The following is a 27,109-nucleotide window of genomic DNA, read 5'->3' on the forward strand; positions in this document are numbered from 1 at the left end:
AAACTCTTCAGGACTGAATATACATTGCAGTTTTCAAAAAGGCACAAATTCTGCTCTCTCTTTCCATAACGATGTATGCTGTAATCTCTCCAGTTAAGAAATTGATTTCTTCCGAGACACCAGCTATCCAGGTAGCTTTTGAGCAAATCCAAGCATTCCTCAACACACTGGTGCCATTACAGTATGGTACTTTGGCAGCAGCAACATGGAAAATATACTATTTGGATAAATACTTTTCCTTACTGCATTACAGTACTTTATCATCCTTTCATGTTTCTATTTGGTTAGATATTCTAAAATTACCTGCAGTACAGTGGATTGCAACATCCATATATGACTTGGGTCTCAAAGATTCTAGATTGGAGAGGTTGCAGTATAGTAATATCTAAATTGCAATAAGGCTAATGGAAACATTAAAATTTAACTGAGGTTTCTTTGCAAGTGCATATAAAAGCTATGAAACACTTCGAAAAAATTTTGAAAGCTAATTTACAAGGATTTTTTAACTGTGTAACACAGAATCCATTTGATTGGTTTGCTGGTTTTTAGTCAGGTATTTGATTGGTTTACTGGTTTTTAGTCAGGCATTTGAATTATTTTCTGTCAGAGGCAGAGGCAAGAAAAAGAAAGTAGATTTTCTAGATTGGAATCCATTCAGATGTTCAGAATCTCTGCATTGTCAGTATCTGTTCTACCTCCTCCATTAGGAGGATAATAGACAATAGATAATAGGTGCAGGAGTAGGCCATTCTGCCCTTCGAGCCTGCACCACCATTCAATATGCGTGCAATCACAGAAGGAGTTACACTTGCCCTTTTACCTCTTCCTACCTCTTGTACAGAACTCCAAATGCATGTTCAAAGTGAAGCAGTAAGTTACCTATTCTCCTTTCAGCCTGGTCTGCTGTATTTGCTGCTTACAGTGTGGTCTCCTCTACATTGACAGAACCCAAATGAAGATGGGGTGACTGTTTTGCAGAACACAGCTGCTCTGACTCAAAGAATGACCCCAACTTTGCAGTTGCTTGCCATTTCAATATACCTTTTTATTCTGATGCCTAAAATTTTCAAACAAGTCATGCTGCAGTGTTTCAGTAAAGCTCAAGTGGGTGGAGCAGTTCCTCATTTTCTGTTTAGGCATTTTACAACTTTCAGGACTCAGTATTGAGTTCAACAAGTTTAGAGCACGAGCATTGTCTTCCATTTTGAACACACTATACCTCCTAACCCACCTCTGATTTATTTGCTTGGGTTTGGTGTCAGCAAAGCCAACCAACCTTAGATTACGCACCGTATCGTTAACACCGAATTAGAATTGAAACCTCTCCTTTACTGCCGTTCAGACTCCCTTTACCTTTTGCTCTGGACATCCTCACCATTTATTCTAATTGTTTTCACCTTTTTTTTAAACAGCATAAATATCATCATTTTCCAGCCTTGTTTAGTTCTGAAGAAGAGTCATACTGGAGTTGAAATGCTTCCCTCTAGAGAGATGCTACCAGACCTGCTGAGTTTCTCCATCACTGTCTGGCGCCAACCTCCCGGAAGTGAGATAGTCATTGCAGCGGAGGCAGGAGTTGCGCATCAGAACGATGGAGAAGGCCTGATGCGGCTGACTGTGTGAATTATCTGAACAGTTCTGGTGGTGGAACCCTCTGAAAACATCTCCAACTCAGGATTAAAGTGAAAGACTTAATTGAATAGTTAGCCAGGGAAAATTGGAGGGACTAGATCTTGCTGTATCTCCTGGGTATCTGTATAATTGAATTGCTGGGTGCAAGACTAACACATTTGGTTTGGTTAAGAAAAAGAAGGAAGTATATGTCAGGTATATACAGGATAGATCGAGTGAATCCTTAGAAGAGTATAAAGGAAGTAGGAGTATACTTAAGAGGGAAATCAGGAGGGCATAAAGGGGACATGAGATAGCTTTGGCAAATAGAATTAAGGAGAATCCAAAGGGTTTTTACAAATATATTAAGGAGAGAATAGGGCCCGCGCTGAAAATGTGTTCCTGGAAAAGCGCAGCAGGTCAGGCAGCATCCAAGGAGCAGGAAAATCGACGTTTCGGGCATGAACCCTTCTTCAGTCTCCCAAGATGGTGACATCTTGCAAAATGTCCAGATTACAGGGGAGGAAGTGCTGGATATCTTGAAACGGTTAAAGGTGGATAAATCCCGAGGACCTGATCAGGTGTATCCTAGAACCCTGTGGGAAGCCAGAGAAGTGATTGCTGGTCCTCTTGCTGAGATATTTGTATCATCGATATTCACAGGTGAGGTGCCGGAGGTTGGCAAACGTGGTGCCACTGTTTCAGGAGGACGGTAAAGACAAGCCAGGAAACTATCGACCGGTGAGCCTGACCTCAGTGGTGGGCATGTTGTTGGAGGGAATCCTGAGGGACATGATGTACATGTATTTGGAAAGGCAAATACTGATTAGAAATAGTCAACATGGCTTTGTACGTGGGAAATCATGTCTCACAAACTTGGTTGAGTTTTTTGAAGAAGTAACGAAGAAGATTGTTGAGGGCAGAGCAGTAGCTGTGATCTATATGGACTTCAGTAAGGCGATCGACAAGGTTCCCCATGGGAGACTGATTAGCAAGGTTAGATCTCATGGAATATAGGGAGAACTAGCCATTTGGATACAGAACTGGCTGAAAGGTAGAAGACAGAGGGTGGTGGTGGAGGGTTGTTTTTCAGACTGGAAGCCTGTGACCAGTGGAGTGCCACAAGGATCGGTGCTGGGTCCTCTACTTTTTGTCATTTACATAAATGATTTGGATGCGAGCATAAGAGGTACAGTTAGTAAGTTTGCAGATGACACCAAAATTGGAGGGTTTTGGACAGCGAAGAGGGTTACCTCAGATTACAACAGGATCTGGACCAGATGGGCCAATGGGCTGAGAAGTGGCAGATGGAGTTTAATTCAGATAAATGTGAGGTGCTGCATTTTGGGAAAGCAAATCTTAGCAGGACTTATACACTTAATGGTAAGTGCAAGGTTTGTGAAGGTTTGTAGCTCAGGTTGAGGTTTAGGGTGTAGGTTTGCTCGCTACAAACCCACTAACACTCTCAAACAAAAACTAACAAACTTAAAAGACACAGTATAACTCATGGACAAAACCAATGTCATCTACAAAATTCCATGCAAGGACTGCCACAAACACTAAGTAGGACAAACAGGAAGAAAGTTAGCCACCAGGATACACGAACACCAGCTAGCCACAGAAAGACACGACCTTCTCTCCCTCGTAGCCCTACACACGGATGAAACAAAACACCATTTCGACTGCGACAACAAATCTATCCTGGGACAGGCTAAACAAAGACGTGCCAGAGAATTCCTAGAGGCCTGGCACTCCAACCACAATGCCATAAACAAGCACATAGATCTAGGTACCATCTATCAGCCCCTCAGAAAATGAACAGGAAATGACATCACCACAAACCCCAGGAACCCCATCCAGGACAAACATATAAACCGAAAGCAGGAGACAACAGCTTTGATTCACTTGGAGGTTGCCACTGATGATGTTACCTAGCCAGGTAATGAAACGTCTGGATATCAAACCTACAGCTTAGCAAGCAAACCTACACCCTATACTTAATGGTAAGGTCCTAGGGAGTGTAGCTGAACAAAGAGACCTTGGAGTGCAGGTTCATAGCTCCTTGAAAGTGGAGTCGCAGGTAGATAGGATAGTGAAGAAGGCGTTTGGTATGCCTTCCTTTATTGGTCAGAGTATTGAGTACAGGAGTTGGGAGGTCATATTGTGGCTGTACAGGACATTGGTTAGACCACTGTTGGAATATTGCGTGCAATTCTGGTCTCCTTCCTATCGGAAAGATGTTATGAAACTTGAAAGGGTTCAGAAAAGATTTACAAGGATGTTGCCAGGGTTGGAGGATTTGAGCTACAAGGAAAGGCTGAACAAGCTGGGCTGTTTTCCCTGGAGGCTGAGGTTTTATAGAGGTTTACAAAATTATGAGGGGCATGGATAGGATAAATAGAAAAAGTCTTTTCCCTGGGGTCGGGGAGTCCAGAACTAGAGGGCATAGGTTTAGGGTGAGAGGGGAAAGATATAAAAAAAGACCTAAGGGGCAACTTTTTCACGCAGAGGGTGGTACGTGTATGGAATGAGCTGCCAGAGGATGTGGTGGAGGCTGGTACAATTGCAATATTTAAGAGGCATTTGGATGGGTATATGAATAGGAAGGGTTTAGAGGGATATTGGCCAGGTGCTGGCAGGTGGGACTAGATTGGGTTGGGATATCTGGTCGGCATGGACAGGTTGGACCGAAGGGTCTGTTTCCATGCTGTACATCTCTATGACTCTATGACATGCATATAAACACCCACCATCCTGGGTGAAATGACCCGGTACATGTTGACACCTGATTTCACCTGCCCCTCACCTACTCAAGCTAATCCCTGACTTGCCACAAGACAGACTTGTTCCCAATCATTGTTCCTGATGTCCTTGATTCCACACTTTCCCTTTTGGCGCAAGCCATTTTTTCCCTCTTCTGTCTCACACTCTTTCTTGCTGTCTTTCCCCAGCAAAAAGAAGTTTCTTAAAGGAGTAACTCAAACTCTGCAACAGTTTAGGATATAATTAAATGCTGTGGTGTTTTCTGCTCATGGAGAGTAACTGAAGATATGCCACATGACTTTGATCATCTGTAAATACCTTGCAATCCTGACCCCTAATGCTCCTTTGAAGTAGCTTGACCCATGATATTATATTGAAGGTATTAATGTAAATACAAGTTATTGTTATTGTGCAAATCTTCCAAATAGGTGCCCTAGGACATGAGAAAAAATATACATGATGCATAATCTGTAACTTTATGCAGAATTGATAAAATACATGAAAAGTTAAAAAAATAATATATTTAGGGATCCAAGCATTAGTGAACAATAATTTGAATACTGTGTGGGAACCGATTATTTGTGTTATTCTTTATGAATAAAATATAATGCACATAAAATATAAAATGCACATACCTGTTCAAGAGAGCTGCATATTTGTAAAAATTGATCAGTGAAAGGACATAATCACCAATAACAGAAGACAGACTGGTGTCAGCCACTAAAGCATGAAGATGTAGAGCTGTTTGTATCAGATTTAAGATTCTGGCTGAGTTGGAGGTTGTAAGGGTTATCCTTTGATACAACACTCTATTAACCAAGAAGGAAGATTAATGAGGTCCATGGTACTGTTGGTAGGCTTTACAGACTGCCAACCATTTGATCTAGATTTGTGTTTACATGATATGCTTGCAGCAGCAATATTATAGTTTGCTGTACAAGGCCAGACAGACATTGATTTTGGTCGGCCACCACGATTTTGATCAATTGCGTTTAATATATTACATGTGCAAGTAATCCTAGAGAGTGAAATGGAGTGAGAAAATCATGGATTCTTTTGCCCATCTCTTAAAAACAGACATGGACTGAAAATGATCTTTTTGTTTTGCTCATTGGCACTATATATAAAAATATTTGTACTCATTTAAGGGAAATGAAGAAACCTGCTGAAGCAAGGGGTGTTACAATCGTTTTTGGCACATTCTGTTACTTGAAAGAATAAATGCTCTGGTTTTTACTCTATTATTCTTGAATTACTCCAGTAATTCAAGCAAAGTAAGGATTATAGTCTTTCAAAGAGAAAATAAGACAGCCAATGGATTTTTAAAAGAAGTAATTGCAGTTGTTCCTGTGAGTAAAAATGTGAATCTGTTAACTTAGTTCTTTAATCATGTATTTAATTGAGACAATTGTTGTGTCCATCGCCAATTCAGCTTATTTTGTACACTTTTTAAAAGTTAAAACCAAACCTCTACATCACTTGGAAGTGGGTCACTCGTACACTGATTCCCTTGTTGTAATGCTCACACTCTTCCCACGTGTTGATGTTGCACACATTTCAATATTGATTTTATAATTGCACGTCACAAATCACTCAAGTTGCTTCCTGAAATAAAATCTGGTCAGTCATTTTTATTTTGCGGATCTAATGTGCAAAATAAGATTTAAACAATATTGGAAGGACAGAGTTTGCAATGATATTTACACTTATCTGGAATATAAGTAAATGCAAATAACTGTGAAAGTGAGAATGTTGACATCCTAGAGAAGGAGGAGGCATCAATTCCTACGGATAATTATGTAACATCAACTGGCTGTGAGGAACTGAGTCAAAATCACAGTGAATGTTTTGCTGTAGCCTGACTGGCACCTTTAGGCTATTGAAAGAAATTGAGGAGGGCATAGTTAAGAATGTAAGCAAAATGTTTCAATCCTTAATTCTGTAAATTGATGCATTGGATGTGTGAGTAGCCAGTGCTATGACCTTATTTAGGAAGTGAGGGATTGATGGCATGGCACTGTATAACCCTTACAAACATAAGTATTTGGAGCAGGAGTAGACCACTCAGTCCCTCAGATCCATTCCGCCATTCAGTACGATCATAGCTGACCCAATTGCTCTGTATTCCCACCAACCCTGATAACCTTTCACTTCCTTGCTTATCAAGAATCTATCAACTTCTGCAAGCACTCTGCTCCCATTGCGTTTTGAGGAAATACGTTCCAAAGATTCATGACCCTCTGTGAGGGGAAAAAAATATCCTTATCTCTGATCCAGATCCATCCAGTGCCATCAGCAAGTTCTCAAAAATCAAAATGTAATTAGCAAGTATCTAGGAAAGTATAGATTAAATAAAGGCAAGTCATGTTCAGCATGCTTAATCTTTATTTTTTAATTTGCAAGATTGTTGGAATGTGTTAAAATTTCATATTTGATGACTTTTAGAAGCAGACACAGCTTATTATAATTCAGGCTTTCAGCAAGAAGAAATGTAGTAGTATGTATAAACAATTCTCCAGAAAAGAGAATGAGCTCTGGAACTTATTTTCCGATATTCTCTCTCTCTTTCCCTTCTTTAAGATTTGACGTAAACAATCTCTTTATTCTGGGTGTTTTGCGAGTCTTTAGAGGGTTAGCATTTGTGAACGTTATGGTCAAGAATCTTTAGCACAACTGCACACAATGGTTCAGAAATTGAGTTGAAGGGCAAATAAGGAAGAAACATTTTGTCATGTGTACTTAACCGTGTTACAAGTGACTTTAATATTCCTAATTGGTGGCCAGGCAACTGGTAAAGAAATTGATGGTCGTCAAAATTGACTTATATTGGACAGCGACTAAGTTAAAAGCTTGAAAAGAGAGCAAAGTAAATCTGAATGTATTGATTATTTGACATTATATTGACTTTGTTGACCAGGTCATACATCTAACTTAAATTTTGGACAGCGAAAATCCTGTAGGTGATGTAAGCACTTGGATGTTACTTACACAATCAAAGATTGTATCTTAAGGCAGTAATTCAAATATATAAGGTGGCATTTTTTTCTTTACTCCATATATAATCTTTTCTTTCTCTTAGAAAACCACTCTGCACCTCCAGATATCACAACTTATACAACAGAGCACTCAATACAGGTTGAACGTCCCCAAGGATCAACACCAAGAGCAGTCCCAAAGTATGGAAATGCTGAACTAATGGAAACTGGTGATGGTAAGTTTGATACTAATCTCTCATTTCATGCAAAATCCATTAGTCAGTGTTCAACAACAATACAACTTTTTATACTTGGTGCTGAAACCCAAATTAGATTTGAAAGTAGGGATTTAGATTAGATTAGATTCCCTACAGTGTGGAAACAGGCCCTTTGGCCCAACAAGTCCACACTGACCCTCCGAAGAGCAACCCACCCAGACCTATTCCCCTCTGACTAATGTACCTAACACTATGGGCAATTTAGCATGGCCAATTGACCTAACCTGCACATCTTTGGACTGTGGGAGGAAACCCACGCAGACATAGGGTGAACGTGCAAACTCCACACAGACAGTTGCCCGAGGCGGGAATTGAACCCGGGTACCTGGCGCTGTGAGGCAGCAGTGCTAACCACTGAGCCACCGTGCTGCCCTAAAATGCTTCACCAAGCAGAATGAACTGATATAAACTTCAAACCTCTGTTAAGATATCCAATTATTCCTGTGTGACTGATAATATTGTGGACAGTTTTACAAGTAGAGTTTTCTATGTAGAAGTAATCCACCAGCACAATTTCACATGACATAAAATCCTGAAACAACTGATTGAAGCAATGCCATTATACACAGAATTTGTCTTACTGACTTCCATTGAATTGAAATCTGTTTGGAAATGATATGCACAGGGACAGATATTGAATCGTGTCATGTAATACATTTTCAAGGTGGTGCAAATACCCATAGTTCCTGTCATTTAAAATCCTAATCTCAGATCTGTGATGACAAAGGTTTTTGTGCTGTTGGGGCTAGATGGGTAATAGAGAATTTTACTGGACCCTGACGGTAGACTTGCAAGCAGTGGAGCAACCACGAGCTGCAAATGCCAGGAAAACCACCTGGTGTTCTTCGAACACCTACCATCAGCTCCCAAACTATCAGAAATTAAAAAGGGAGGTGGGTGAGGTCCCCTCCATGTCTAGTTGAGGACCAGACATTTCTTTCCTGGATGCAAACTTGAGATGGAGATCAGGGTGGAGGAGGAAGTCTGATTTGGCCTTGGGTAAAAAAGTGGTAGATGGTCTCCATGACCAACCCTTTGACTAATTGGGTCACCCAGCCTGAAGGTTCCTAGTCTCCTTCCAACACTAGCTTTTCTGATACAATCCCACCCATTTCACAACACCATCCAGCAGCCCTGGCTCCTGTCCCCGCACTGAGCTTCCCCTCCACATTGTATAGCTTTGCACCCGGTTCCTCGAACTTCGCCTCATGGGGCTACATGTAGTCCCAGCACTGGCCACTGGCTCCAATGGTGCTCCACTGGCAGATTTGCTGGTAGCTTCCTGAGGTAAGACTTGCTTCACACAGCATTAAGTGGCTGCGGAGCAGCTAACATTAATATTGCCTAGTGATGTTCTCAGTAGTGTGGCAGAAAACCCTGCCATCCAAAAGAATCCTATGTGTAATGTGCCTTGAACATCTTTGTGACCCATTTCTGAAACAAATTGATGAAATCTCATGAGATGCCATGTTGGGTGTTCATGAAGCGTAATGAGGGAACACAATAAGGAATGCAGAAAATATAATTCTATTTTAATCATTGATTCTGAGTATATGTTCATTTTTTTGATTAATTGCCTATACCAAGTTGTCCTGAGAAGCTGGTATTGGTTTGTGCTTCATAAGATCATAAGAACAGAAGTAGACCCTTCAGATTGAGTCTGCTCCACTATTTGTTGAGATCATGAGTGGTCTGATAATCTTCAAATCCACTTTCCTGCCTTTTCCCCATAATCCTTGGTTCCCTTACCTGTTAACAATCTCAGTCTTGAAAATACTTAACAATCACCTCATCAACCCTTTGAGAGAAAGAATTCCACAAATTCAGTACTCTCTGAGAGAAGAAATGTCTCCTCATCCCTGACTTAAATTTGTGACTCCTTATTCTGAGATTATGGCCTCTGGTCCTAGATTTTCTCACAAGGGGAAATCCTCACAACCTCTCTGTCAACTCTCCTAACTATCTCATATATTTCAACAAGGTCACCTCTTAATCTCCTGAACTGTAATGAGTACAGGTCCAATCTACTCAACCTCTCCTTGTAAGACAGTCTCCCCAAACCTTTTATTAGCCTATTGAACCTTCTTTGGACTGCCACCAGTCCCAGTGTATCTTTCCTTAGATAAGAGGCCTAAAATCATTCACAGTAATCCAGCTGTGGCCTAACTAGTGCCTTGTATAGTTTTAGCAAAACAACCCTCCTTTTCGAATCCATTCCCTTTGAAATAAAGGCCAACATAGTTCTATTGCTGAAACTGTTCTTATATTGCAGTAAGTTAGCAAATTACAACATTTTGTCTCAGTAATAATGAAGGGAAAGTGATGTTGGGCAATATATTAGGATGTATTGCGAAATACTTAACTGACAAGAAGCAGAGAGTAGGGATAAATTCAGCATTTTCAAATTGGCAAGCTCTAATGAGTGGAATGCATCAGTAATCAATGATGGAGCTTCAGTTATTCATTATCCATATTAGTAACCGAAATGAAAGCATCAGGAGTAATCTATCTGCATTTGCTAAACCACAGAAATTTTCTGATGACAAAACTTAGTTGGGACAACAGTCTGTGAGCAGGATGCAAAGTGCTATAGAGAGATGACATACAGGTTAACTGATTGGGCAGTAAAGTGACAGAGTATGATGTGAGGAAATGTAAGTTTATTCAAATTGGTGGAAGAATAGTCTGCAGAGTAAAAGTGGTAAAGCAGAATGTTTTTTTAATAGCTGATGTTCAGAGATATTGAGTCCTCGTATAAACATTCAGCAAGCAATTAGAAAGGCAAATGGCCTGCAAGAGTAATGAAGTTTGCTCCATTTGTATGAAGCTTTTATGAAATTATCCAGCAGGTATTGTGCATTTTTGACCTCCTCGGCCTGGGAGGTATATATTTGATTTGGAGTCAGTGCAATGAGGATTTATTGGGTTGATTCCTGGGATGAGGGTGTTGTATGATAAGATGTTGAGTAGATTGCTTCCTGCATACTCTGGAGTTTAGCCAAATGGAAAGTGATCTTGTTGGAACTTACCATATTTTGAGGGGACTTGATATGTAGATGATGGGAGTTTGTAGAATTTCAAAATAAAGTCACTGTCTCAGGATGAGTGAATGACCATTTAAGACTGAGATAAAGAGGAACCTTTTCATTTGGAGATTGTGAATCTTTGAAATTCTCAACCGTCTGGTCTGTGGGTACTCAGACCTTGAAATATATTGAAGACTGAAAAACATAGATTTTTGTACTTTAGGAGAGTCAAGGATATGGAGATTGAGCAAGAAAGAAAAATTGATGTAAAATATCAGCCATAATTGCTGACTGACAGAACGGGCTCAAGGGGTGTATGATCCTCCTCTGCTCCTAATCTTTGTTTCATGTAACACAAACTCGCATAGACTCACTGGTTATGTCCATGTCTCTGTATGTAAATGCCCAGGAAATTCCAACCCGGTGTCCTTTTATGCTAGAATAAAGTTCTAAATAACAAACTTTCAATGACTGATTTTTGCTCGGGGCAATAACAACAGTTCAATCAATCCTATCCTAAGAACTAGCTAATTTGACCATGATTGCTTTTTCCTTCTGTGAAATGACAAGGTAATTGTTGATTGTGAAGTGATCTGAAACGTTTTACCCTATTTTGCATGTTGGATCGATGAATTCTTGCGCTGAAACAAACCAGAAAAATAAGAATTTTGCTGAATTTGTTCATTTTTTTTAATAAAGCTAAATTACTTGCTGGTATGATTTTATTTTTAAAAACATTTTCAGCATTTAACACCAAACCAGTAGGTAATAATTCAAGATCCAGGGCTGTCAGTCATTCATTCATGCATGCTGGACACAACCTTGTATGTGTTGTTCTGTTATTACTTTGCTCTGTTGATTGACCTCCTTTCAAAAACTAAGCATTTCATGCTGGAGAAAGGAAGGAGTGTGACAATCAAAAATCTCATAACAACGGGAGTCAAACTTCAGTGAATAGAATGCCCTGTTTTGCTAGCTAGTTAAATGGGAGACAGCTTGTACACCACACTTTTAGGGAAAATAATAGGTCCAGATTGCAAGGGCCAACAAAACATACGAATAAAAATCTGCTGATTAACAAGTTAACCGTTTTGACTTGGACATGTCTGTAGTTGTAATTTCTAATATGTTGTGGCTCTCTAATCATTGATTGTTTTTACGTGTGTGTGATAGAAGAAGCCAATTTTCCTTAATGTTAGTAGACTTCAATTTGAACTCTTGAGGAGCTAATAGAGCTCTCACTGCTTCACTGAATTGCACTGCGATCAATAAGGTACAGAACGTGTTCTGTGTAACAGCAATTTATTGCAATCCATTCCACTGCAGGTTCCTGGAACACTAAAGGTTTATTTTGTAGAAATATGGTGAGAACTGTTTTATCATTGTATAACTTTAGTCAAATCCAAACTAATGTGAGCAAAGAGGCCTTGGAGTGCAGGTTCATACTTCCTTGAAAGTGGAGTCATGGGTAGATAAGGTAGTGAAGAAGCTGTTTGGTATGCTTTCCTTTATTGGTCAGGGCATTGAGTGTTGGAGTTGGAAGGTCATGTTGCGACTGTACAGGACATTGTTAGGCCACTTTTGGAATATTGTGCACAATTCTGGGTCTCCCTCCTATAGGTAGGAGGTTGTGAAAATTGAAAGGGTTCAGAAAAGATTTTCAAGGATGTTGCCAGGGTTGGAGGGTTTGTGCTATGGGGAGAGGCTGAATAGGCTGGGGTTGTTTTACCTTGAGCATCAGAGGCTGAGGGGTGACCTTATATAGAGTTATAAAATCATGAGGGAAATGGATAGGGTAAATAGACAAGATCTTTTCTGTGAGTTTGGGGGAGTTCAGAACTAGAGGGCATAGGTTTAGGGACAAAAGAGAAAAATTTAAAAGGGACCTAAGGGGCAATTTTTTTACACACAGGGTGGTGTGTGTATAGAATGAGCTGCCAAAGAAAGTGGTTGAGGCTGTTACAATTACAACATTTAAAAGGCATCTGGGTGGGTTTATGAATAGGAAACGTTCAGAGGGATACGGGCCAAGTGCTGGCAAATGGGACTAGATTAATTTTGGCTATCTGGTTGGCATGGACGAGTTAGACTGAAGGGTCTGTTTCCGTGCTGTACAACTCTATGACTTTAATATGGCACTCCATTCAGTCTCGGTAATAAGCTCGGCTTAAAATACTTTGAAAACTATGTAAATACTGGTGCACATTTTTTGTCTGGAAAATTTTAGAATACCATTTCTGCAGTGGATTTGAATAGAAGAATAAAATAGTTAATGGCACTAAAACTATTTGTGAAAAATGGAAATAAGGGGCTAGCACTCAAAATAGAACAAAAACAGGAAATGTTGACGTTCCCACAGGGATATGGAACTAAGGCAAACAAAGTGCAAATCAGCCGTGACATAATTGAGTGACAAAATGCTTGAGAGGCTGAGTGGCCTCCTCCTGTTCCTATGCTCCATTCTGTGAGACAGGGATCTTCCTGTAAAAATAGGAAAATAGGTTTTTCTTTCAGATGTTTCCAGTATCGGCAAAATTTCAATTCTTTGGAGCAATCAAAATTACACTCTGGAAATGATGGGCTGCATTGCTTCAGTGTTGCCTTTTTAAAATGTGAAAGTTGCAAGAGCCATTTGTGCAAGGACTCAAAAGGTCTTGTCAAGTGCAGAATGTCATTCAAAGTGAACAGGAAAGGTCAACCAGCTCAATCTGCACATTATTTTTTAAATGGACTCTTCATATCTATCTCACACTTTTACGAGCTATACTTGAGCTTCCTTTGCACATTATCAATAAAAATGTCATGTCCTTTCGGAATGTAATTGTGATGTTTTCATTTAAAGCTGGAAGGATAAAGCCACAACATGGCTCTTATTGCAAATTAGCGTAGCCACAAAATCAGATGATAATAGCACAACAGCACTCAGTGACTTCGTGGTGGGATAGACACTACATCTTGTGCTGTTCATTTGGATGAATAAGTGTTCCCGGAAATAATGTCCTTTTGTTTTGCCCAAAACAGACAAGTCCGTGAGAACACTGCTTTTGTGCTCCCACCAAGGGGTATCAATGTTTTGAATAATAAACTAATTGGTATGCACAGAGATCACAAGTAAATTCACATCACTAAAACAAGTTGAGTTACCATTTGTATTGACATTGTCCATTTCCACATGAATCGTTCAGATCTCAATGGCTTTACATCAGAGTTTCAAAAAACCATTTGGTACTAGTGTCACAGTTGCCAGCTGTGTTTAATTTCAGTGTAATATCAATACAAATAACACATTCTTGCCAATATTTTATGTTATGCTGAAGCAATTATTTGCAGAGAAAATAATATTGCCTTATTGTTTTGCTATCCACATCAAACTGTTTCAAAATATCTTCATATTGGGGAAAAATACAGGCAAGGGTAAATCTCTATTACTTACTTGTAGCAGAAAACAGATATTGCAAGGAAACTGTGGACTCACTTTACAGTTTAATTTGCAAACTTGAACAGGTATCTCAGAAGAATATTGATTATTGTTGTTCAGCATCCAGCAGATCTTAGTGTGAGCAATGAAAACATTTAAACAAAAGTATTAGTGCTAATTAATAACTTCAGGATTTACTTCTTTCTACTAAAGAAGAGCTTAGTTTTTTATATTTCTGCTGTTCGGAGCTGCTCCTGTCCAGACACAGTTTTTTTTTTAAACAAAATGCACGTGTTAATTATTCATGTATCAGAGATTATCAACAACGGCACAAAAGGTCTCTTACTTGATTATTGTAGAAAAGCAGCTGACATCCCACAGCAACTTGGCTCAAATTGGAAACACGGCATGTGGGAATTGTAGATTTTGTTGTTGCTCAATGTCGATATACCAACATTAATAAGCACAATTAGTCTGTGTGATTTCATTGAGGTGGAGGCCAAGTCCAATTCAGTAACCATTCCGAAGTATACATGGCCAGACAAACTGGGAAGTATAAGGTCTTACAAATCTGAGGATTAGCCCCTTTTGTTCGGGAGAACTAAACAAGTGATGCCAGTATTCCGTTCCACTTTGTACTGCAGTTTAGCCTCTGAACATTACAACAGTGCCCAATAGAGCAAATTGGACCAGTATCGACCACCATTGCTTTCCTGCATTCAGCTGCTTACATTTACTAGCATGTTTCATAGAATTATGAGGGGACCACTGAATCCGTTGAGCCTGTGCCAAGTCTTTCGAAGAGCAATCCTGTTAGTTTCCTTTCTGTGCTCCACAATGTTTTATCCTTCAATTATTTACCCAATTTCCATATTACTGAATCTGTATCTTACAACCCCATCAAGGAGCATATTCCAAGTCCTAACCACTCATTACATAAAAAGCTTTTCGTCATGTCATCTATGTTTTTCTGGCCATTCTCAAAAACCTGGGCTCTCTGTTTATCAAGCTTTCAGCGTTTTGGGACTTTTTTTTATTTGCTGTATTAAAACTTTTCATGATTTTAATGACTTCTGCCAAATTTCCTCATGCCTACTCCAGTCTATTCACATATAATTGACACCCCTCATCCCTGAAACCATTCCAGTAACTTTTTGTCATCCTATCAAAAACCCTCATGTCCTTCCTAATGTATGAATATTGTTGGCCTGAGGTAGAACTAAAATATCATGAGTCTAACATAAAATTATCACAATGAGCAAGAACAAAGGTGAACATATGAATCTGTGGATTTTTGGGTGTTCCGTAATGAGAAGGTATTTGATTCACTATGCTTAGAGTAAGCAGAAGAATGCATAGTAATGAAGCCAACTTGAACCTATTTCTATTAGAACAGAAAAGACCAGGGAAATATTTGTTTGAGTTTAAAATTCTGCTTTGTGCTGACATGATGTGAAAGGACCTTAGGATACTTTGATACGTAAGTGCCAGTCATTGGTAAGTAGTGAAACATGATTGGCTTTGGTTGGGAAGTCAGTGAACATCAGTTTAAAGAAGATAAGCAGAGAGTTGGAGAAATCTCTTCATACAGAGTTGTTGGAGTATGGAATATTGTACCAGAGCAGTTATGGAAGAAATTGTTACATAGTTAGAAGCAATGTAAATAAATATTTGAAACAAATGAAGACTGGGCAATGGGGCAAGAGGGCAACATGGTGTTGACTTTGAGCTGCTTCAGCAAAATGTCATCATAAAGTAATGGACTTTTTGTATTTTAATCTTCCATGGTTCTAGGATACAAAGCCAAGCATTTTGAAACACTTCATGTGCAGTGACACACTTAGAAATATAGTCCCTTTTTTTTTTACAAGCAAACGAGGTGCCAATTTTGTGCATGGCAAGACTCCAGAAAGTGCACTGAAGTGAATGAACAGTTCATCTGTTTTCTTCTAGAGTAGAAAAGTGACCTGTGTTTTGGAAGAAGTTTCTGTTGTTCCAATAAAGGGAGAACTAGCCATTTGGATACAGAACTGGCTCAAAGGTAGAAGACAGAGTGGTGGTGGAGGGTTGTTTTTCAGACTGGAGGCCTGTGACCAGTGGAGTGCCACAAGGATCGGTGCTGGGTCCTCTACTTTTTGTCATTTACATAAATGATTTGGATGCGAGTATAAGAGATACAGTTAGTAAGTTTGCAGATGACAACAAAATTGGAGGTGTAGTGGGCAACAAAGAAGGTTACCTCAGGTTACAACAGGATCTGGACCAGATGGGCCAATGGGCCGAGAAGTGGCAGATGGAGTTTATTTCAGAGAAATGCGAGGTGCTGCATTTTGGGAAAGCAAATCTTAGCAGGACTTATGCACTTAATGGTAAAGTCCTAGGGAGTGTTGCTGAACAAAGAGACCTTGGAGTGCAGGTTCATAGCTCCTTGAAAGTGGAGTTGCAGGTAGATAGGATAGTGAAGGCGGCATTTGGTATGCTTTCTTTTATTGGCCAGAGTATTGAGTACAGGAGGTGGGAGGTCATGTTGTGGCTGTACAGGTTAGGCCACTGTTGGAATATTGCGTGCAGTTCTGGTCTCCTTCCTATCGGAAAGATATTGTGAAACTTGAAAAGGTTTAGAAAAGATTTACAAGGGTGTTGCCAGGGTTGGAGGATTTGAGCTATAGGGAGAGGCTTAACAGGGTGGGACTGTTTTCCCTGGAGCGTCAGAGGCTGAGGGGTGACATTATAGAGGTTTACAAAATTATGAGGGGCTTAGATAGGATAAATAGGCAAAGTCTTTTCTTGGGGTGGAGGAGTCCAGAACTAGAGGGCATAGGTTTAGGGTGAGAGAGAAAGATATAAAAGGACCTCAGGGGCAACTTTTTCACAGAGGGTGGTACGTGTATGGATTGAGCTGCCAGAGGAAGTGGTGGAGGCTGGTACAATTGCAACATTTAAGAGGCATTTGGATGAGTATATGAATAGGAAGGTTTTGGACATATATGGGCCGGGTGCTGGCAGGTGGTACTAGATTGGGTTGGGATATCTAATTGACATGGACGGGTTGGACCGAAGGGTCTGTTTCCATGCATTACATCTCTATGACTCTATATAATCAAGGCTTTGCAAAAACAAGCTAAGAAGGCTTTCTTCTAGGTATTGGTGTTTCCGCTAATCAAAAGGGAAACAAAAATGCAATATCTGACCTTTTAATCTATAAGCCTAAAGCACACAATGTACTTTGTCTCTTATCAAATTCATTCAGTGAAGACAAAAAAAACCACGTTACTCTCCAGAAACACCTTCACTCTCTCACTGTTTTATGGCTACTAAAATACCTACAAGTTAGTCATTAAACCCCTTCAGAGAGACAGACCAAAATCAACTAGCCAATAGCTTACATCCAACTCAAAGAAATAATATTATAACTTAGATAAATCATACATCGCATGGGGAATTGCAACTATTTAGCCATATTAATCAGATGTTCTCTGGTTCATGCATACTATTCTCTATACATTATCAACAATCCCTGTTGGCCTGTCACTGATCAGAGCTAGTTTTCATATGGAGAGGGGACGTATAATGCGAACCACAATTGATCCTCTTCTGGCTATTTGATTTGATATAAAGAGGGATTTGTGTCTCCTCTGGTAGCTCAAAAATTGTGTATAGTGAATAGTTATAAAGAACAAAAATATTTCAGGCATATTCCCCAGACTGGTGGTGATGTTTACCTCCGTTATTGTTGTAAATATTCAGCTCGACACTTGCAGTTGAATATCCGTTATTATGCACCGAGAAAGCTTATTTGAGGGGAACCAATAGGGCATTTTTCAACTGTGCCTTAGTCTGGATAAGTGTCTCCAGAAGATGAAGTAATGGTATGAAAGTGACAAGAATGCTCACGCAGTATTTCCAATTGCCTTCATGCCCACAATTCAAGTCTTAATCATATTGCTTCAGGATGTCATTGGGCAACCTGGGCTGATTGTTTCCGTTGTGCAGTATAACAAACCCGATCTTTGCTCCTGCACTTTCATGATAAAGATTAAAGGTGAAAGTGTGCTGCCAGTTATAATGAATTGTAAGGCTTAGATCTTTTTTTCATTTAGTTTATGCAATGCATTGTTCGCACTGCATTTAAAGGATGCCACTGTGAGTTGATCCATCTTTCCGAACTAAACCTTCTTCCAAGTTTAGCATGCATTGCAAGATACAGTTTACTGATGATAAAGGCTAGCATGCAGCCTGTCCTGAAGTTGAATGTTAATATTTTATTGAGAAGCTCCTGTTTATCCAAAGTTGCTGACTTTGATGTGAGTGACCATGATTTTGGTAGAAATAATAGTTTTGGGTCAGTAAAATCAGCTTTCTTGGTACCAGCTGCTTTAGGTGTGAACCACACTGTTTCAATATTTCAAATTGTTCAGTCGAATCACTGAAGAAAAAAATGTTGTGTTCCAGTGTGGGGACATTGTTCGATTGACAATATCTTTATTTTTGATTTTGCTTAGAACCATTAAGACCAGCTAAGTAATGAGGGCTCTCACTACCAGCTCTGCAACTCTACCCATTTTCTGACAGCAGGACACTGTGTACATTAGTAATCCAATTTATTTATCGATCTCATTTGTGTAGGAGTACCAGTAAGCAGCCGAGTCTCTGCAAAGATCCAGCAGCTTGTAAACACCCTTAAGCGGCCAAAACGCCCTCCATTACGAGAATTCTTTGTTGATGATTTTGAAGAATTACTGGAAGGTAAACTTTGAGTATTGGGGTTTTATTCCAAACTGAATTTGTTAAATATATAAATGTGCATAAAGCATAATAAAATTCACATTAGAATTTGCATATGTTGGAAACAGCGCTATCCAAACATTTACAATACCATCCCCTTGCCTTCATCTATCATCCTGTCCTTGTGGACTTACATTGGCAGATGGTTCTCAAATCCACACATTCCTATCCTCATTTATCGATCCTTTCAGCACTTCACTCCTCCTTATCTCTCTACCTTCATTAGGCCCACTGATACTCCTGGCCTCCCACAACACTCTCTTTCATTGACCAGAGCTGTTGTATCACCTCTCTCTCTTCACCACCATTGACAACTTGACCTGAAATCATCTAGATTAGAGTGGTGCTGGAAAAGCACAGCAGATCAGGCAGCATCCGAGGAGCAGAAAAATTGACAGTTCGGGCAAAAACCCTTTATCAGGAATGAGGCTGGGAGCCTCAGGGGTGGAGAGATAAATGGGAGGGGGTGGGGATGGGGGTGAAGGTGATAGGTCGGAGAGGAGGGTGGAGCGGATAGTTGGGAATGAAGATAGACAGATAGGACAGGTCATGAGGACGGTGCTGAGCTGGAAGGTTGGAACTGGGGTAGCATCTGTAGTACCCCACTTCTGCCTAGCTGAAATCATCTAGAGCCCAGCTCTGGAATTCATTTCAACTCATCAGCTTCCGTGAAATGTTAACAGCTCTCCTTTAGACCTACACCATTCACTAACCTTTGAGTGACCTGCCTTACCATCGCCTCCCTTGGTCCATTGTTCATTTATGCTGATTATGCTCAGTAGGTGAATGCACCACCAAGTGGGACTTTGAATTGCACTTGTGGTATGGCTCTTTTGGATTATGTACCACATTAAGTTTTGAGAACTGACCTTCAGGAAAGGTATATTAACTTCAGAGTGCGCACAAAACACATTCAATGCAAAAATACCAGTGTTAAAAGAATTAAATTGTGAAATCAGGCTGCATTAACATGGTTTGCATTCCCCTGAGTTTAGAATATTATGGGATGATCTACTTTAGGTGTCAACCTGATATGGTGTTTTGGTGGTGTTGATAGAGAGAACTATTGTCCCTATTAGCCAAAATCTAGATCAAGGAGTTAAAATTTCAGACTTGGAGCTATGCCATTTGAATCAAATCAGGATGCATTTTTATACCTGGAGATGGTAGATATATAAAATCCAATGTCAATTCCCAGTGCCAACCTGACTAGTTACTCCAACCTGTGTGGAATTTTACATGGGGTGTACAGGCCTGTAGAGACCCAATAACAGGCTAATTAATAGCTATTTAAGGGTCTTATCCCACCAGCATTGGTATTTTAGCCCCTTGGCTCACCAGAGGTATCCCTCACCTCCATGAGCCTTCCCTTGGCCTTGTGAAGATGGCTGCCCACATTGCTCACCCCCTTTGCTAAGACCTTAAAACTCAGATGTATCTCGGCACCTTGGCCCAGTAATCCCAGCCATGATCCAATGGTCAATAGCTCTCTAAGGTGTAAACTTAATCCTGTGAAAGACGTAGAATACCCATTTTCAATCAGCCATCACTGTTCTGAGTGATCAGGATTGGGTGGAATCCGCATTGACATTTTAGCTGATGTGAGAGTTGAGTGGAGTGTGGACTGAGGTGCCTCTTAAAACCAACCCCACGAAGTACAGTGTCCGTCTTTGAAACTACTTCAACAGAAAGGCCATTGGAATCTTAAGATTGGAATCACTGATTTTTGTAGAACAAAGATATAGAGGGATGTGGAGCAAATACTAGTAAATATTGAGGTATAGCTAAGCCATAATCTGATTGAATGGTGGAAGAACGTCAAGAATGACACTCATATTTTTATGCTTCTGAGTTATGTCAGCCAAAGTCATAGAGTCATAGAAGTATAGAGCATGGAAAAAGTGACGGAAGGGACATACTACAAATAACTTTAGCTATCTTCCCTGCATCTGCGCACATCCCTGCACACAACCCACCTATAAAGCAAGAATTGACCATGGCTGACTCTACCTGAGTATGTCACACTGACTAAACCTGAAATCTCGCACGTAATGTTCCTTGATTTCCTAATGGGGAGGATGGTTTATCATCTAACCATCAGGATTGGCCATAGATAATACATAATTTACTGATGGTAATGTTTTGAAGTCAAAACAAACTGTGTTTTGAAAACATACAAATGGCTTTTAAAACTCCTTCAGCAGAAATATTGACACTCTCAATTCTATTGCAGTTCAACAGCCAGACCCTAACCAGCCAAGACCAGAGGGAGCACAAATGCTTGCCATCAGGGGAGAGCAGCTGGGAGTAGTAACGAACTGGCCGCCATCCCTGGAGGCAGCTCTTCAGCGCTGGGGTACCATTTCTCCAAAGGCACCTTGTTTGACCACCATGGATACAAATGGAAAACCACTTTACATCCTTACATACGGTATGTCTACCCCTTTTTTTAGTCCAGATCATTTTGTTGAGTATCTCATTACCTGGAGTAACAAGGAAAGTAATAAGGGACGTGGTGGAATAGTGTTCTGGTAAGTCAGAACCCTAGGCTAACATTCTGGAGAAGTGGGTTCAAATCCCACCACAGCAGATGGTGACATTTGAATTCAATAGAAATCTGGACTATAAAACATGATGGCAGCCTTGGAAAGACTGTCAACTATTGTAAACATCCATCTGGTTCACTGATGTCCTTACCTGGTCTGGCCTACATGTGATTCCAGACCCATAGTAACATAGTTGACTCTTAACTACCCTCTGGGCCATTAGAAATGGACAACAATACTGGCCTAACCAGTGATATCCACATCCCGTGAACATATTAAAAAGAAAGGCTGAAAAATCAGATTTTCTTGAAGTCTGCAATTTTCACCAAAGATGCGAGTCATCGTTTTTTGCCAGCTACATGGCTGTGACATTAAGTTCCTATAAAATCGAAAAATTTCTGTAGTTATGCAAAGTGACTGTTACTCTATTCGAAGTGAAAGTGTTCACTGTTTTTCCGAAGCTGTGACATTATACACTGAGATTAATTTATACCTGTGGTGAGGACGATGAATCTGATGAAATATTGGCAGCAAAATAGGCCTTAATACAAACCACACAATGTTTCATTTAATGAAGCAGAGGTTGCACCAGATTTTGTATGTAGTTGAGTTAAATTTTAAAATTCACAGATTTGGGCTCCTTTTGAGCTATGTGCTCAGAATTCCACAAAATATTGATCACTTTTGAAATTTAAACTTTTTCAAAGCATGTGCTATTTATTTTAAACTGATTTTTTTTTTACATTTATATCAGTTTTGTGCGTCTTCTCCAGCTGCATGCACTAAGTTGACAAAATTTGAGTTGAACTAGGTTGTTCCATATGTTCTGTCCAGGGGCTCAATGCAGATTTTAATAGCATTTCCCAGTCTGTATTTATCCCACATGATGTTTCAAGTATTAGTTTTTTTAAAAAAAACATACTCAGTTCCCAGGGAGGTTTCGAATCTTTGTGCCCTGCTCAAGAAGCAGATTAAAAAGGCAAGTGAGTGCAAAGCTCTGAGCTGCAGAGGGATCTGAGTCTCCAAGTGCATTGATCGCAAAATGTTAATTCAGAGGTTAAGCATGTAATTAGGAAAACCAATAGAATGTTTTTGTTTATTGTCAGGGCAATTGAATACAAATGTAAGAAGGTTATGTTTCAGTTATATACGGCACTGGTGCAACCCGCTTTGGCGTGATGTGTACAGTACTGTTCGCTTTATGGAAGGAACACAGAACATTTCAGCGTAGTGCAGGCCCTTCGGTCCTCAATGTTGCGCTGACCTGTGAAATCAATTTGATGTCAATGTGTTGGAAGAAATTCAGAGAGTTGGTTAACTAATGAGAAAGGGTTGGACATGCTAAGATTTTTTCTCCTGGAGTTTGACAGTAAGGAATGACTTGATTAAAACATAAAGGATTCTTTTGGAGGGCCAGTTATTTTGTCTCTATCCTTCAAGGTGCTGAGTTGTTCTGTCCACAAGTCCATAGGATTTGACCATCATCACCAAAAGTCAAATAGTCTAGAGAGCTAGCATACCTACACATCACAAACCTGTTTACTTAAAGCAGAGGCAAGGCTAAAGATTGTCCAGTGGAGTTCCTTGCAATTCCACTTGCTTCTGTCAGACTGTGGCATTGAGCTCCTCTATCTGTGGTGTGGTCAGAGATTCTCCTAGTACAGACTTGTCGTTCACCTATCAGTGAGCTACATGTGATATAGTTTGCTTTGGGCTGGTGGTGAGAATGTGAGATGGGAGAAGAAAGATGGTTAAAGCAATATATCTTGAGTGGGCAGAGAAAGAGAGAAAAATAATCAGTTAACTTAATTTTTCCCCACAGCGCGCCTGCCTACCTTGTGCTGAGAAAGCAGCAAACCTGATACAATACTTTGTCAAAACCCCCACTAGCTATTACTCAGCAATTTGGAAGCTTTGTATGGAAGTACAGAACTCTGATGGCAGGAGAAGGGGAAGAGAAAGAGCATTACTGAATTAGTGGAAAGCTAGTTATGATAACAGTGATGTTGAACATTTGATAAAATAAATAAAAAGTTAGGATCTGAATCTAGTCTTTTCCTTTCATGATCTACCTGGTACACTTACACCACACACTTATCCGTGTCCTTGAATGTCATTGATTATAAAGTTCATTGCTGGTTTAATTAATTCTGGTGTCTTTAATACGATACAAAAGAATTTGATTGTGTAATGCCCGAGTAGGACTGCTGACACCTTAGCCCCCTCATGACATTGTAATTAATAGTTACTTGCACATAAGGTTATTAACTTCAGCATCATTTGTATAAGTTGAGGCTGGTATTTAAAGGTGAGGTTATGTAGATAATGGTAAGAAGATATTTTATCATGGAAGTTTAACATTTGTTTAGCTCATGGAACTGCTAGCTCTATTTGGACTCAAGTTGTGAAGATGAGGTTTGTTCTACGTAGAATATGGGTAATTATGACATTTTCAATGTACAATTAACATCCAATTGTTTGCAGCTATTTCTAGACTTCCTTGCGGATGAAGTAATCACTATGTCATGGTAAGGGAATAACAACAGGAGTGTGCAGAGCTGATTTGAGGTTGCCAGATTTAAATTAGTCCTGGCCATGTTTTTGTGACATTGATTTCCTGAGTGATCTATCTTCTTTCTGACTCTTCTTCAAGAATGTGTTGTATATTTTGTAAGAGAAATCTATCTAAAGGTTATTACTCCAGGAGTTATTCAATAACAATTATGATGAAGATATTGAATAATGGAAGGTTTTCTATGGGTAATGTGTGCAATTTAAAAATGTATTAATGGTTTTATTAAAATCTGTTAACAGATTACTGATCTTACTGAGTTAGAAAATACAAATTATTTCATTGGCAATTTTGCAGCCACGCAACATTTGGTAATATAACTTAAATTGTATATGTTTGTGTATGTGCATATACTATATTTATAGGTATCTCTTAGTCCCTCTTTCTGGAAATTCCAGCACTTTCTACAATTTATTTAAACTCCTTCAATAAAACCGGAATACGGTTTAGATGTTAGAGAATAATGCTCATAAATGATTTTTTTTCATGAATAAGCACATGGAGCTAATTGTATGACATTAGTTTGTTAATGTCATGAAGTGACACAGTAATTGACTTCCATTTTGAGAATCTAATGTGATGTATTACGTACAAAAGTGATTCAATGCACTCTCCTTTACAAATCTAACTTAGCAAATATTGCACTAACTTCAGTGACAGAACTGCAAAGGAAAGGTCTTATGCGAAGAACTGTCCAGAATTCTTGTAGTCATTGTATTAATCTTTCTCATTGAAGAAAGGCATCATCCAACATAAACTGAATTTTAAATTAAAAATAGTGGTTGGTCTCGGTTGGGTGTCATAAAAATCTATTTCCTGACTGAGACACTGCCCCCTACCCTGAAACTGCACATTTCCAAAGCTCTGAAGCCAGAAGGTAGAGGTGATTACTCTCTGTAGAGAGATTGGTGAGAACTTTAAATATAATTACCAGCTATAAGCCTCACTGACCTGCTGCCAATCTTCCTTTTTATCTGCCATTGGCCTACTTTCCTGAGCATAAGGAAATCCAGCGATTTCACCAAAGAGAGGACTGTGGGGGGTAAGTGCCTTTATACCACCTTCCTGGATGCAGGTGCCAACCTTTGCAGCTACCATAATTAGTGGGGATGTGGTGATGTGGTGATGTACTGGTATTGTCATTGAACCAATGATCCAGAGAGCCAGACTAATGTTCTGGGAGCACAAGTTGAATGCAGCCATGGCAAATGGTGAAACTAGCATTCAATAAAAGTCTGAAATGAAAAGTTGGTCGTATGAGAACCATGTGACCATTGCAGATTGTCACACGTAGCCCATCAGGTTCACTTAGGAGCATTATGGAAGGAAATTGGCCATCCTTACCTTGTCTGGTCTACATCAGACTCCAGATCCTGACAACGTACCTTTGAACTGCCGTCTGAAATAGCCTATCAAACCATTCAGTTCAAGGGCAGTTAGGGATAGGCAAAAAATACTGACTCAGCCACAGAAGTCCACATGCCATGAACAATTTTTTTTTTAAATCAGCCCCCCTCCTCCCAACCTTCCCCTCTTGAGGCCTCCAACCTTTCCAGCTGGCTGCTGTTTCCTCCACATGCTTCTCTCCCAGTGCTCCAAATCTCCCAACTACTAAAACCTCCTATGTCTACACTTCTCCCCAAGGTTCAGCAGCCTGCCATTCAACCTCCTCCATTCCCTGTTTCTGACTTAGTTGCTTCTGGCTCCCCTACCTGACTGGAAGCTCAGCCCCTCGAACTTGGTTTGCAAGTGGAGAACTGATGACTGACTTCAGAGTTTTAGCTTCACAGCATTCTAAGAGAAAATGCTGAATTGCTTGTTCTCCGGGGCTGCTTCATTGACCCACTCATTGCTGTTTTTGTAAGTGGAAGGTCTTCCCAACCGCTCACTTCAGGATGTTAAAAGGACTTTTCAATGTCTCTGGAAATTCATTTGGAGCACACAAGTTTCAAGTTCTTCAGAGTGAGACTATTGATAAGCCCTTATATTGTCATTAACAGTTTAGTTATGGAGTGGACACGCTGTAATTTCTCTGATCAGGAAAGGTGGAACATACTTACAGTATCTATTCAACTCTTGTTACTATTAATTAGTTAGGCCCCAACAAGACGATTGTGGCTATTTATGAACACCACACTTTCGTAAAATGTCAAGGCATTCAAGAGGATACAAAGTGATTTGTTAGAATGGTTGCTGGGATAAGAGAAAACAGTTTGCTCAATAGAATGAAAGAACGAGTGCTGCTTTCCTTAGAGAAGAGAAAACCATGAAGAAATTTGACAAAATTGTTTAACATATAAATTGTTTTGACAGAGTAAATAAAGGAAACTGTTCAACTGAAAATAAGAGTGATATGAATCGTTCAGATTTGGATCTCAGATTGGCTGATGAGTGAGGATCCTGATGGGTCTGTTTGATTCTGGGTTAATAAGTGTGCACTTCCCTGAACCCAGCATCAATCATGTGACCATTGCATTAACACTACTGAGACCCATCTTGACTTGTTTGGAATGCCATTTTCATACAATGAGAAGTTGAAAGCGGCCATTGTGTTTCAATCTTTCCTTTTGTCTGGTATGAACCATGGAGACAGGCAGTCTGCAACTCCATAGATTTTTTGGCCATCCCTAAACAATGAGATGTGTGAAATCCACAGATGGCATTGAGGTGTCCTGACCTATGTCCACGTTTAATAGGTATTCATCAGAGACTTAATGTAGGCTGTAAACCAAATGCCATGAGTCACATGTTATGCAGCAGCTATCTTAACCGTTTCTGTGTGTCCAGTTTTTAGAAGTATTGGCTAAAAGTTCATGATATGACGTGACATGTCAGGAAGCGTTACGTTTAATGGAGAGTCTGACCTTTTGGAACATAAAACATGCATTTCTGAAAGCTTTTTGAAAGGACCTTGTCTAGCCCCTGAGTGAAGAGGATACTTTCAGTTCGAGAGTGTAATTTGTTAGGTACATGATATGTAATCAGCTATGTGTTCTTTTGCAGCTTTACTTGATTATTTTGAAGAGTTACAGAGGATTTCTAACAAGATTGGTTTTGCCCTTATTTCTGCCTCCTAGGAGATTGCATGGTTAATGAATGCGTCAGCAGTTACATTGTCAGACACTGCTGGATCAG

The 27,109-nt window shown here is 39.8% G+C and overlaps 1 protein-coding gene across 5 annotated transcripts in view; it reads left to right on the top strand.

Annotated features, from left to right (window-relative positions):
• LOC122550323 (disco-interacting protein 2 homolog C) overlaps positions 1 to 27,109 on the top strand; it is a 615,797-nt gene that overhangs the window by 407,982 nt on the left and 180,706 nt on the right. For all 5 annotated transcript variants that reach the window (XM_087987546.1, XM_087987548.1, XM_087987547.1 and 2 more), the window contains 3 exons: positions 7,454 to 7,585; positions 18,698 to 18,817; positions 21,090 to 21,287. In XM_087987546.1, coding sequence (XP_087843672.1) covers positions 7,454 to 7,585; positions 18,698 to 18,817; positions 21,090 to 21,287 — 450 coding nt within the window. The remainder of the gene's footprint in view (positions 1 to 7,453; positions 7,586 to 18,697; positions 18,818 to 21,089; positions 21,288 to 27,109) is intronic.

Source organism: Chiloscyllium plagiosum, unplaced genomic scaffold (assembly GCF_037043375.1).
Source record: "Chiloscyllium plagiosum isolate Xiang-an unplaced genomic scaffold, Cpla_swu_hap1 HiC_scaffold_5, whole genome shotgun sequence".
In the NCBI taxonomy this organism is placed as follows: Eukaryota; Metazoa; Chordata; class Chondrichthyes; order Orectolobiformes; family Hemiscylliidae; genus Chiloscyllium; species Chiloscyllium plagiosum.